The 12,563-nt window shown below is 40.5% G+C and overlaps 1 protein-coding gene across 1 annotated transcript; it reads left to right on the top strand.

The window, feature by feature from the left end:
• Positions 1–4,166: 4,166 nt before the first annotated feature.
• Positions 4,167–12,160, top strand: spsb1 (splA/ryanodine receptor domain and SOCS box containing 1). Its single transcript, XM_020632301.3, has 3 exons — positions 4,167–4,323; positions 8,076–8,974; positions 10,551–12,160. Exons 2-3 carry the CDS (start codon positions 8,281–8,283, stop codon positions 10,676–10,678), a joined length of 822 nt encoding a protein of 273 aa, XP_020487957.1. The 5' UTR covers positions 4,167–4,323; positions 8,076–8,280; the 3' UTR covers positions 10,679–12,160.
• The last annotated feature ends 403 nt before the right edge of the window (positions 12,161–12,563 follow it).

Raw genomic sequence — 12,563 nt, 5'->3', positions numbered from 1 at the left:
ATGATTCCTGTTTCCATACGGAGCTCAGGGGATGCTGTTCTAGACAGTTTAGTCCGTCTCTGACAGCAACCTGCAAGTAGAACAAACTCAAAAATAACAGTTTCTTTGCCTTAGGGTGGCTTAGATGGATATGCCAGCCATGCTGCTCCCTTTTACTCAGTAAAACAGGTATAGAAAGTCCCTCAATATAATACAAACCAGTCTTCAGTTTGACCCACTGGCATGTACTGCACTGCTTTTCTTGGTGAGAAAGAATCCTTAATCTGCAGATCACCAAAGAAGGCTCTCCGTTCACCTGGGACCCCTCCCTGGAGGTGTGCTGTTCCACTGCTGATTGCCTCTCTGTATTTTAGCAGCAATGCACCATTCAAGTCTGCAGGCAACTTGACAAATGAGCAAGGATCTGAGCGGAGGGGATACTCGTACTGCACCACACATCCTGTCCCATTCACATCCCCCCTGTCCCGCAGTGGTGCACCTTTCTCCACTGATGCCCTTTCCCTTCTCTAAACCAGCAAGAGCTCTCCTCAAAGTCACACAAGTACAGTACACGCTAAATACATGTTTGCTAACGCAGGTGCATACAAACACACAACTGAAAGAGTAAGTCTGTTAACACGAGCATCTTCTTTTCTATTTTAAAATGTAGTGTACATTTATTCCAAGTTAAACCAGTTACTATTTCAGATCCCTTTAATACTTAAAATGGTAAAGGTGATTTTCATTTTTTATTTTGGATTATTATTTGAATGATCATTAATGATGTCATTAATATCATTAATGATGATTAATATCATTAATGATGTCAGTTAACTTGCAAACTGTTTAAATAATGGACTTTTAAAGCCACATTTAAAGCAAAAGAAGAAAACTATTGTCTTCTTACAAACATCTGCATTGGGATGATTGGCTGCTTAATCTCGGTTCATATCATTGTCAATTAAATATATTTGGGTTTTGGATTGTTAGAAAAAAATATGTAAATGTATTTAAATTCGTCAGCTTTTGTGCAGCTGAATTTTCCATTATTTTATGACAAATGTAGGCTTATTGTCTTACCAAAAATGATAAGGAGATCAGCCAGTAATGTAAATGATGGTTGGTTTTGAGCCATTATTGTAAACTTGATGTGATAATTTCAGGGCAAAAGGTACTAATTGGATTAATGAAACATAAACAGTCTGTCTTTGGTAAAAAAATAATAATAATAAAAAAAAAGAGCAAAACAAAACACAACAGGGCTGTAAATAAGAAAGTCTTTGGTCCCTCTTGTGGCCTTTTAACAATAAATGGTCGAGTTTGATCAGAGAACTTATCAGAAGTCGGTTCAAAGGGGGTTTTCTGAATCGTAATATTCATTCACACACCACTCTAACGACCGTTAAATATTATTTTTCTCTTCAATGATATCTTCTTCCAAAGCCAGACTGTACAGGTCTTATATTGCATCCAAACATCCACTGAAACATGAGATGTCTTTTTCACCTACAGCATGAATCTATTTAAGTGCTCACCCTTCAATACAGTCAGAGAGTAGGACGATTTCAAAGAATAGGCAGCCGGAGGGTTTTATGCAGGCTGCATCGGCTGCAGATCTTTACTCATCTGAATTAAGACTTCTGAGTCAGCTAAGAAGCAAAAAAAAAAGAAAAAGAAAACTCAGGACATGAAGTACCTGACAGCTGAGCTACTTCTGAAGCTTCATCAGTATGATGCCTGCAACTGCAACCACCACTTGAGGACAGCATCCACCCACTAGTCCTGCTCAGAAACTGCATCCGTGAAAGAGCGTGGAGCCGAGTGTCTGACGCAGCATGCGATCATTCACCTTGACTGCGCGTGCTGCTCGGACTTGCCTGGGTGCAGCAGCTGTCCACACATTCCATCACTACCCACACCCCCAACACTGCCCCCATATAGAGCCAGTGCACTCTGCCAGCCATGGAGTGGGACGTACTATCGATCCTGCTGAAATGATGGTTTCTAAAAGGGAGGCAGTAAGCATGTCTGCACTCCCCTCCTCCACTGTGGAGGGGCCCTGAGATATCACCGAGCTCAGCACATTGCACCATCACCGTATGGGAAAATGGGATTTTCAATGCGAGATGAGCTGAGGGGAAGGTAATTCAAGTCGCAAAGCTATGTTCTCCAGCAAGGATGTAAAATGATCCTTTTTACCTTCAGATGCCTCATACAGTGGACAAATAAGGTCATTTTAAATGTCCTATTAGTTAAAGTCACAGAAAAAAATCTGATGCCATATGGGAAAAGAGGATGATGGCTGAAGTACAGTAGGATGTTTGTTTAATTTTCAAACTCTCATCTTGCAGTTTTTATATTTGTTTTTCAGGTTGAAGAACATGTTTTGTCTTATTTAATCTGCATAATTCTGCAAGAACTTCCGCGATTTTGAACAATTGATAAATGACTTAAGCAGCTCTATGGAAACTGAGTTATTAACCTAATAGGATGCTCTGACCCTCAAGCAGAGGGTGTCTATTCAAAACATACCACTAGATGGCAGCAGAGGCCTGAGTTTTCACATTACTAAGGTGACATTTGGAGCACGTGTATGCTGAAATTCAGAGTTCAGGTTTAGAGGAAGTTCTGAGCAGCCTTATTTGGTTTTCTGCATGCATGCATGTAAATAAATAATCACTGACAGGTGTCACTATCAAGGAAAAATTTACAGTGCTTTTAATTTCAATTTTTTTTTCTTTTTGAATGGACCAAGTTGTATTTCCCTTTTGTTGCTTGAAAGATCGGACTGCATCAGCTGACCAGGTGAAGGTCATGTGCAAGGAGCATCATTTCTGTTGATCCAAATTGCCTGTCACTCACCGTACTCGAGTTTCTCCAGAGGTCAATGTGTCAAACATTGGTGTATGTCTGTGACATGCTGAGCAGCAGTGACTGATGTTAAGGATCTTTAAGCATCTTTACATCATTCTCTGCTTTTTTTTAAAACCATGTCAGTGAGGGATTGAGTGGGCCTGCAGGTCAAGCTGAACAAAAAAGTGTTTCAGCGTGGAAGCTATCATAGCTCACTAGTGCTGTAATGTATTTCTCCTGCTGAACTCTGTCATATGAATGTTTGAGAGTATGAATGATAAATGACGGGTCCCTTTCACCATCCCACATCACATGCAAACCCTCAGGACAGTCCATAATAGCATGCTTTTGTCCTTGAATACAGGTAAGGACACACATGTACGGAGCACTGCAAAAATATCCGATTTTGCAAAGGCAAACAATAAATACATAGCAATCACTGTGAAGGCAAACACACGTTAAGAGTAGGCTGCCACAGATAACACCAAAGCCTCTTTTTAATGTTTATATGCGATAATAAATACCCGTTGTCTTGTCGTCAAACCAACAAAGAAGTGACTGAGACAGTAGTGTGTCCTACCTGATTTGTCATCATGTACACCCAGTTGAGTCTGCAGTAGTTACAGTTAAGAAGGCTACCCTATGTTGTTGATATTATGGACTGAAGTCAGTTTTGTATTGGAGAGTGACGAGAGAGTTATTTTGTATGTCAGGATTGGTGAGTGTATTTATTTTTTTCAACATTATATAACAGAACATAATGGTTCAACCAGAAGAATGAAATGATAAAATATTTTAATTCAAGATTTTTATTTAGATCTGAACTGAAGATGTTTTTTAGACTTAGGGAACATTTGATATAGTCAAATATACAGTATAGAAATGTATTACTGCATTTAAGCATTTAACTTAAATAGTTGCCTATATATTGTGCATGTCTATGTGTGTGTGTGTGTGTGTGTGTGTACTGCTCTGGGAGACTCTGGTATATATGTTTATTTTTTAGTGACGTGTTATTACTTGCATAGCAATATTTATGTTTAATATGGTACATGGTCCCTTGTTAAATGAAAACAATACATTTTGATAGTTGCACGAGAAGAAATAGTTGTTGAAATTGTCTTGTTTTTATCTTTGCATTATGTTCACACAATATGAGCAGGACCCTGATTCAGAAAGCAGGTATTACAAGTGTAACCCAAAACCCTTAGTTGACTGAGCCCTGAGATGGGAAACATCCGCATTAATTACGACACCAACATGAAGCTAACTTCACGTTACCCGTCAGTGGGGAGGTCCTAATCTAGCATAGCAGCTGGGAGCATTTTAACCACGTGATGCGAGAGATGTTAGAGAGCAGCCATCATCATTTCACCTAATTCATGACCAGCTTGAAATGGTAAATGGTGAGACGACAGGGAAACGAAAAACTACGATGGAATAGTTGAAGACTGAAGCCGTTCCTGTTTCACTGGCTTACAATTCAAAAAGGTCTGTTTGCTCTGAGCTTTTCACCCCTTCTCCCCTTGTTTTCTGCTCATATGGTGGTTGCCGAAGCGCTTGTTTCGGTTTCTGTGTTCATCCTTGCATCACATTCATCTTAATTTGTTGTAAAGAAAACAGCACCTGCTTAGGCTTTCTACCTCCTTGTCGTTCAGTATAGTCGAGATAAGTGATTGTTTACAGGTTGTCTTCAACACGAAATGATCACCAGCCATGTTTTGTTGCTGTTTTATGTGAACACGGGTTGCGTTTTGCTTGTTGTGTAACGAACGTTTCGGGGGCGACAGAGTTTTCAGGTAAACAGAAACATTGTCGCAAATCAGCGGCTCGTCACGTTGCTTTGACGCGCTGCTTCTGTCCTCAATGGACGATCTTTGAGCAGGGCCTCTCGGCTCGTAACGTTACTTTGACGCGCTGCTTCTGTCTTCAATGGACGATCTTTGAGCAGGGCCTCTCGACTAGCTGACCCGAGAGAGCTTGTGTGAAGATTAGCTAGCATGAAAAGCTATTGTGGGTCCACATTTTCACAAGGCCTGCATAAATACATTTGTCAGTTCATTAGGGGTCTAAAAATGAACTCTAATACAACGACGTTTTTATAAAGGGGAAACACTTAATGACATTTGAGTTTGTAAACTTTTTTTTTTTAGGGAGATGTGTTCGTGAACTGGCCTTTGTCTTCATTATGGAGCCTTAATGTTAGACCTGTTTTGCTTTATTCTGAGAAGTTTAGATATCGGATTATATCCGTCCTCAGTGTTATAAATGGGATGTTATTTTTTATTTAAAAAAATGTATATGTCATAGCGAAATGTTAGGAATATTATTAGCACATTAGAAACACAACTCAAGGTAACCGTGCACTGCAGGATATCATCCAGGTTCAGTTTTAATTTCACCAAAGGACTTAAAAACTTAATAGACTATTATGTTTAGAGACCCATTTCAACACCTGCACGCTTTGTGTCCATACAATGGATGACTTTGTCTTGGGTAAACCTTACTGTGCAGGTCAACAAACAGGCTAGGGTTTAAGTTAAGGTGGGCCCAGTCTAAATTGGTCCATACAATACAAACAAGTGTTTCCTTGGCTCAGCAAATCCAGCCAGCCCTTCCTCTTGCATTTTAATAAGCTCCAAACGATCCCAGGGGCCCAGGAACCCCAAACCCGGCCCAGGCCAGGATCTCAGCCCACAAGCCGCCTTTTCTACTAATGGGGCATGTTTGTTTTGAAGAAGATAGATGTGGGGAGACCTTCTGTTGTTCTGTTAGTTTTTATTTACTTGTGTACGTTGTAAGGTGGCCCTTTGCCACGGAGGGAGGGAATGGTAAACTCCTGGCTGCGAAAGTGTGCAAATTAACATGTTTCACTCTCTTTGAATGTCGGACAGGCATTGAAAAAGAGATTGTTTACATTCAGATGCTGGCCACCCGCTGCTTGCTTTTTCTTCCCTCCTGTTTTCCAATCACTGAAGAGACATGACCCATTTAAATGGTTGTTTACTTGCATTAGAAGAAGAGCCAAAGCACTTCTCAATGAACTCTTGTCTACAATTCAATTAGAGTGGCCTTCCCAGCAGCACAGTTTTTCCACATTACACAAGGCTCTCTTCAGCCTAGCTGCAACGCAGGCCGATATACGAAGACTTAGAGAGGTGCAATAGTCAGCCACACCTGCAAACCACAGAGTCACATGTCTTTTGACTTTTGATCCCTAGTTTGTTGTGGTGAGATATCCGAGCAAAATGGATTCCATTAAAGAAGAACAGACTGACCTTTGACTTGAAACTTTCCAGTTTTCAATTAATTTTAAATTTGAGAAAGAAAGTAAATGTGGGCTTAAGAGGCTGCTATATTCAGACCCAAGTGTCCCTTCACAGCACTGGTTCAGCTGAAGGGGAAAAGCGAGGTAAAGCACAGCACGTATCCATCACGCTTTTGTTGTCAAGTGTATGAATTTGTGACACTGTAAGTGCCTCAAAGGACGCCTGGTCAAGCAGAGTCCTCCTCAAACATGATGGAACATTTTTTATTTCTAAAAGCCAGACGCTTTATTACTGCTTTCCTGTTGCCCTCTGACTAGACAGGCATATATTAAGAAGTGGCTGGAGTGTTTTCCCCTCTTCTTTTTTTTCCTCCTATTTTTGGAGATTGTCGGAAAAGTAGCTGAATAGTGTGATGGCCTTGGAGGGCCTGGGAAGCTATGTCTATGTATATTGCTTTAACATTCATAAGCTTTTGAAACCCAGCACTATGAGATGAGTCATTGTACCCTATGACCAATAAAGTGCTAACTGTACTTTATCCTCCTTCAGGATTTCTCCAACCTGAATTTTTATAACTCCACTGAGAATGTCCTCTGTCAAAATCTTTCGGTTGTGAAAGCTTGAAAAGTGCTTGAAATTGGGAACGCCATGTTTTCATTTTAGGATTGACACTTTCTTTTCCAAGAAAATAACATTTTGAGGAAAAGCTGAAAAAGTATTACATAAACTTCAGGACAGCTAATCAAATAAAGTTTGAATGTTTTGTCTTGTTGTTTGTGTGCCTACGTCCTGAATGACTCACTTAGGAAATGAAGAAAATAAAAACATGGTTGTTAAGCAGTTATGCAAAAACTGCAAAACAGAATAAATCAAAATGTAATTCCTATGAGCACAATTTTCAGAGGTTAATGTCAACATCTAACCACTGTTGGCTATTGTACGTCGTCTTTATCCGGTGTAAATCTGTATAAAGGAGCATGTTTGCTGTGGAGTGACTTTCTGGGTGTTTCTTGTTAGGCATAAGGGAAGATAATAAATGGGCAGGAAAATAAGAGTAACTATTTATAGACCAAATAACCAGACAGGAGTATCTGTTTAATACATGAAAATACAAAATATTTGCTTTCTTAGTCCTGCTCACTAGTATGCATCATTGCCTAATTAATTCAACAAGATACATTGAAGTGTTTGCAGCCAGGTTATTAACAGCAGTGAACAAATAGTGTTTAGATTTGCACAAAACATGTCAGTTATTAATTGTTTAAATGTAGACTCTCTATTGGATAGACTGTTCTCTGTTCATTGGCCCATCCATTGTATTCTGCCCGTTCAGTCTAGCGTTGATTGTTTTTAGAATGACTGACAAAAACTCGTTGGTCTCGTCTTTCCTGGTTGGCTTCACGTAATGGTGAACTTGTTTGGGAGATGAACTGCTCCAGACTCAAAATGAACTTCAGACATTGGAGGGGCAAATGTGTCACAGCGATGGTGAAGTATTAACTGTCTCTATTGAGGCTATTGGAAACAGCCACAGTCAGCAGACGCATGTTTTCCTGTAGTTGTGTAATGCCAACAGTGTCTTTTCATTATTACATTTTCATTATTTAGGTTTACATCTCAGATTTTCAGGTCATGGGACTCTTTATGTTTTATACCCAAACCATCACATGAGAACAAAGCCACCTTTGAGGCCGCTTAACTGCCCAGCAGCTAATATTTGTTGTTGTCAACGGATTACCAAAAATATCTAGTGCCAAAAATCGGGGAGTTTTCATTAAATACAGTTCGAAATGCTTTTGGAGATTAAATTAAAGCTGATGTACCATTTTGTCACCATCAAAGGGCATGATAAAGGCACTCTGTCTTCTGTTTTAGCTTGCAGCTGTTATTTTTGATCTGATCTGAATAATTCAGGAAATTGGTTGATAATTGCTTGTTTGTCTTACATGCTTTCATGTCTTCTAATCTCTCCAGGTAGGTTTCAACTAGCACCTTGTCTAACGCTGACTGCCTGGATTTATTTATCAAGGAGCACAAACCTGCTTCCTGGATTGTAGAAGCACAGTGGAGGAGAGGGTCTCAGGCTGATTACTCCCCCCATTAGTCTTTCGGGGGGGGGGGGGGGGGAGGAGGGGAGGAATAGGGGGAGGAGGAAAGAGCTGCTATAACCACCCAGAGCATGGGTCAAAAAGTCCCAGGTGGCATAAAAACCATCGACATGCGGGATCCAGCATTCAGCCCTCTGAAGCTGGAGCTTCAGGCCCTGAGTCACACCAAGCCGTCTCGACTAGACCTGCTGCTGGACATGCCACCTGCCGGATTGGACATGCAGGTCCAGCACTCGTGGAACAACGACGACCGCTCGCTCAACATCTTTGTCAAGGACGACAACAAGCTGGTGTTTCACAGGCACCCTGTGGCGCAAAGCACAGACGCCATCCGCGGCCGCGTTGGCTACACGAGGGGCCTGCATGTGTGGGAGATCAGCTGGGCGATGCGTCAGAGGGGCACGCATGCTGTGGTTGGAGTGGCCACTAGTGACTCCCCTCTCCACTCGGTGGGCTACACCGCGTTGGTGGGGAGCAACGCAGAATCATGGGGCTGGGACCTGTGTAGGAGTAAACTGTACCACGATGGCAAGAATTACCCGGGGAAAAGCTACCCGGCCTTCCTTGAGCCAGACGACACCTTCATCATACCCGATTCTCTCTTAGTGGTCTTGGACATGGACGAGGGAACTCTGGGTTACATAGTGGATGGACATTATTTAGGAGTGGCGTTTAGAGGACTAAAAGGCAGGAAGCTGTACCCAGTGGTGAGCGCTGTGTGGGGACACTGTGAGATACGAATCCGGTACATAAATGGACTTGATCGTAAGTGCAAACATTTAATGTTTACAATATGTTTTTGGTCTTTTCATGAGAGATTGTGTTTAACCATCTTTTGAGGATGTCCTCTGCCCGGCTCTTATCACATTGGTGATAATTTAAAACGGTATATTCTGGTTCAGGGGTTTTCACACTGTCCAAGCAGGGCAGTTTACCTTGGCTGAGTTTCACCATAGCTGTCCCTGACTCACATCAGTATGGCTGCCTCTCTGGCTGTTATGTAAAGTAGTACAAGTGATAACATGACATTTGTATTCTTGTCTTGCAGTCATCATTTCATATGGATACATTTTTAACCATGTCCCTGCATCACTTTTGTTCATATTAAGAATGAGGTCACTGTTCCCTGATCTTAGTAGGAGATGTGATCCTGCTCTAGCTTGTCATTTATTGTATATTGCATTAATTTTTTTTAAACTAGTCTAATGTTTAGCACTTTAAAAACATCCAATGGTTCATAATGTTTATGTACAAAACAGCAAGCTGCTCGGTTTCCCCCCCTGACAAACATAAAACGGACTGTAATTGGATTAATGCCAATTATGCCATGGCAAAAAGGGCATGAGCTTTAAATTAGGAGACAAAGGTGCTTATCCAAACAAGCTGTACTACCCACATGTCCCAAGTGTTCTGTGCTCATTAGATTTTTATGCTTTGCTCAGATTCCTCAACCTAGTTTAGGCCCGTGGAATAGAAGCAGTACAAATTAAGTACTATGCATCCTCTTAATGTTGGAGATGGAAAGAAGGAAAATGGTTTATCTTATGCATTGTGGCTGAAGGACTTCTGTCTCACAGTCCATAATTAATCTTGTGCCTGTTAGAGTCCAGTATGCTTGGTTGGCACTGCAACATTAACGCTCTTTGTGCTTTTTACTTCTAGACAAAGAACTAATAGTTAATACCCATCGAGAGGGATATCGATATTATTAAGGCCAAATAGTATCTGTCTGTTGAACATATTGGAAACTTCATGTACCAATTGTAGCACTAGATATTTTGCCTTGTTTGGTTGGCTTTCATCAGATGATACACATTTTTAAAAGCTGTCAAATGATTACATTTAAAACTTGAACTTGTTTTTTGTTTTTTTTATATAAACTACCTCCTACTTAAAACTGTCAAAAGATACAAATATTGACAAGTGATGGTGTGGACGCTATGTGTTCCATTTTATTGGTTAGTTTTGATGTTCTTTCCAGTCCAGACTCAGAGCCGGAGTGAAAGAGCATCTTACCCAGATGTGTTGGTACCATGTCTGGGAGCTTTTCTCTATTTTATTACTTCAGAGTGGATTTTTAATTAGTGTGAACTTCTTCCTTGAATATCCTTCCATTGATATGAACTGTATGAACCCAGGAGAGTTTTTTAAATTAGATTCCCCAATTTACAAAGCACTTTGGCAGCTCAAAGCAGCTGATGGCAGCATGAAAGTTAGTAAATGGCTTGCAAGCATAATATTTTGGTTAATTTTTATGAAACATGAATCCTGAAAATAGATGAATCTTTTGCTAACCCATAAAACTGACCTCTCTCCCCCTCTTGTCTCTCCCCCCCCCCAGCTGAACCCCTTTCTCTGATGGATCTATGTCGGCGCTCAGTGAGGGTGGCATTAGGAAGAGACCGTTTGAGTGAAATCCATAGACTGCCTCTACCTGTCTCTCTCAAGAACTATCTACTCTACCAATGACGGTGCTGCCGGTCTCATGCACAGAGACACACACACTCAGCACACCCTTGTCTATTTCTCTTTTTTCTCTGGGATCCTTCTTGGGTTGAACCTGTTCGACAACATTGCTCGAGCCTCCAGGACTGACTCAGCCTTCAACAAGTATGCTTCTGTATCAGAGTTTTTCTGTTTTTATGACTCTTTGCAATTGTACTCTCTAACTTTATTAAATCAGGAATCACTGAGCACTATGCACATGCTGATCTAGACGATGCCCTGACAGTCACCAACTTGGTGAACCTTCAGTTTGTAAGCTTATGTGGCGTAACTATGTGGTCGGCATCTCTGCTGTGAGCTCCAGACTTTATTATTATGAATTATGAAAAGCCTTTTAAATGTAAACGTTATTGGCTGTGCTTTAAATGAAATAGGGTGGTACAAATGAAACTTTGAATGTTGGTGCAGAAGTCCACTTCCAGCATCTGACCACAAGGTGGCAGCACATGCACATGTCAGGCAGAATGTCCTCTTAAATAGAGAATTATGGACATGGAATCCTTGTTGCTTTTAAAATCTGGTTTTTAAATGGATAGTAATTTAAAACAAAACTGATGTTCACACATCACAGGAAAGAGATGCTGACCACTCAATAGTGAGTCTGTAGTGCAGTGTGGATGATTGCACTGTGAGGAAGCTGCCCCGACCATTCACTGCGCTATCAGGTTTCACTGTGACACGACGTGTGCCCTATTGCTTACCTGCAAGGTATCGGACGGGAACATCATCAGCCGAAACTTCAACGCAAGGATAATGTCACTGTGATTATTTGTAGCATGCATCTGCTGGAAATCTTTCTCAATACAATCATTTAGTCTTTTTTTTTTTTTAATCTTTTGTTACTCCTGCTTTTTGTTGTGCAGTACAGTAGTTTTCAACCACTGCTGTCAGGGCCCAAGAATGCTGTTTTTCCTTTACACTATTATTCAACTAGTTTCTACATCAGCTGATTTCACTGGTATGCACATATTCAGCCAGAGAACAGAAACTAACTTGTGAAGGTGTGTCAAATTTTGAATGAAAACCAGCTACTCTTGGGTATTACTGGCACATAGCTAAGAACCATTGATGTTTTGTTTATGTTTTAAGACATGTAAATGGGGGTAAAAAAAAAGGTTCAGGTATTGATAGTACAAACAATAATGTTCCTTTATCCGCAAACTTCTAACTTAAGACACCATAACATCAAAAGACAATCCACAAGGTGCTGCATAAATGTAATGAAAGAAGTTATGATTGCCAACGTATTGTCCAATGCCATGTCATAGACCTGTTGACTCTAGTATTTTTTTAAAGTGCAGATGTGGTCCTTCCTCAGCGCTAAGCTGATGTTGGCTCACTCTGCCACATCTTTTCTTTTCCTTTCCTTGCTTGCATATTCCATTTTATTTGTACTCCTTGATGTAGATTTGTTTGTATGTATCTATTAAAGTTTATTTCAAAGTATTTTATGTTCTTTGTGCAATGTTATTTTGGGAAATTGTCAAACAGAATTTGGGGTGTGATAATGGTGCAGATGGTGGCTTCCTTAGCTTCTATGAAGTACACTTGACATAAAAGATGTAGATTATACAATGTTGCAAGCTTGTTGTTACTGTGTCTGTGACCTGTAATTTAAGGGAGGGGAATCATTTATTAGTTTTAGTCTGTATGAAAACTGAAGCTCCTTCCAGACACGCATGCACACGCCCTCCTGTTTTAATTTGACTGCAGCATTACATGATGCTGTTGTGGTATCTAAAAAAAAACTCCATGTTCACTTTTAGGATGACAAAATCTATCCCTTTAGACAAGGAAAATTCAACTTCGCTAAAATAACTCACCTATTCATTGTAGCACATTCATGTTA

The sequence above is a fragment of the Labrus bergylta genome, chromosome 12, assembly GCF_963930695.1.
Source record: "Labrus bergylta chromosome 12, fLabBer1.1, whole genome shotgun sequence".
In the NCBI taxonomy this organism is placed as follows: Eukaryota; Metazoa; Chordata; class Actinopteri; order Labriformes; family Labridae; genus Labrus; species Labrus bergylta.
Note: the sequence above shows the minus strand (reverse complement) of the source record. Positions and strands in the feature narration are given on the sequence as shown.

Bases quoted from the DNA above. Each gene is read 5' to 3' on its own strand.
- spsb1 (XM_020632301.3), top strand. From the start codon at position 8,281: ATGGGTCAAAAAGTCCCAGGTGGCATAAAAACCATCGACATGCGGGAT. The intron at 8,975-10,550 runs GTAAGTGCAAAC...CCCCCCCCCCAG, and splicing joins GTACATAAATGGACTTGATC to CTGAACCCCTTTCTCTGATG.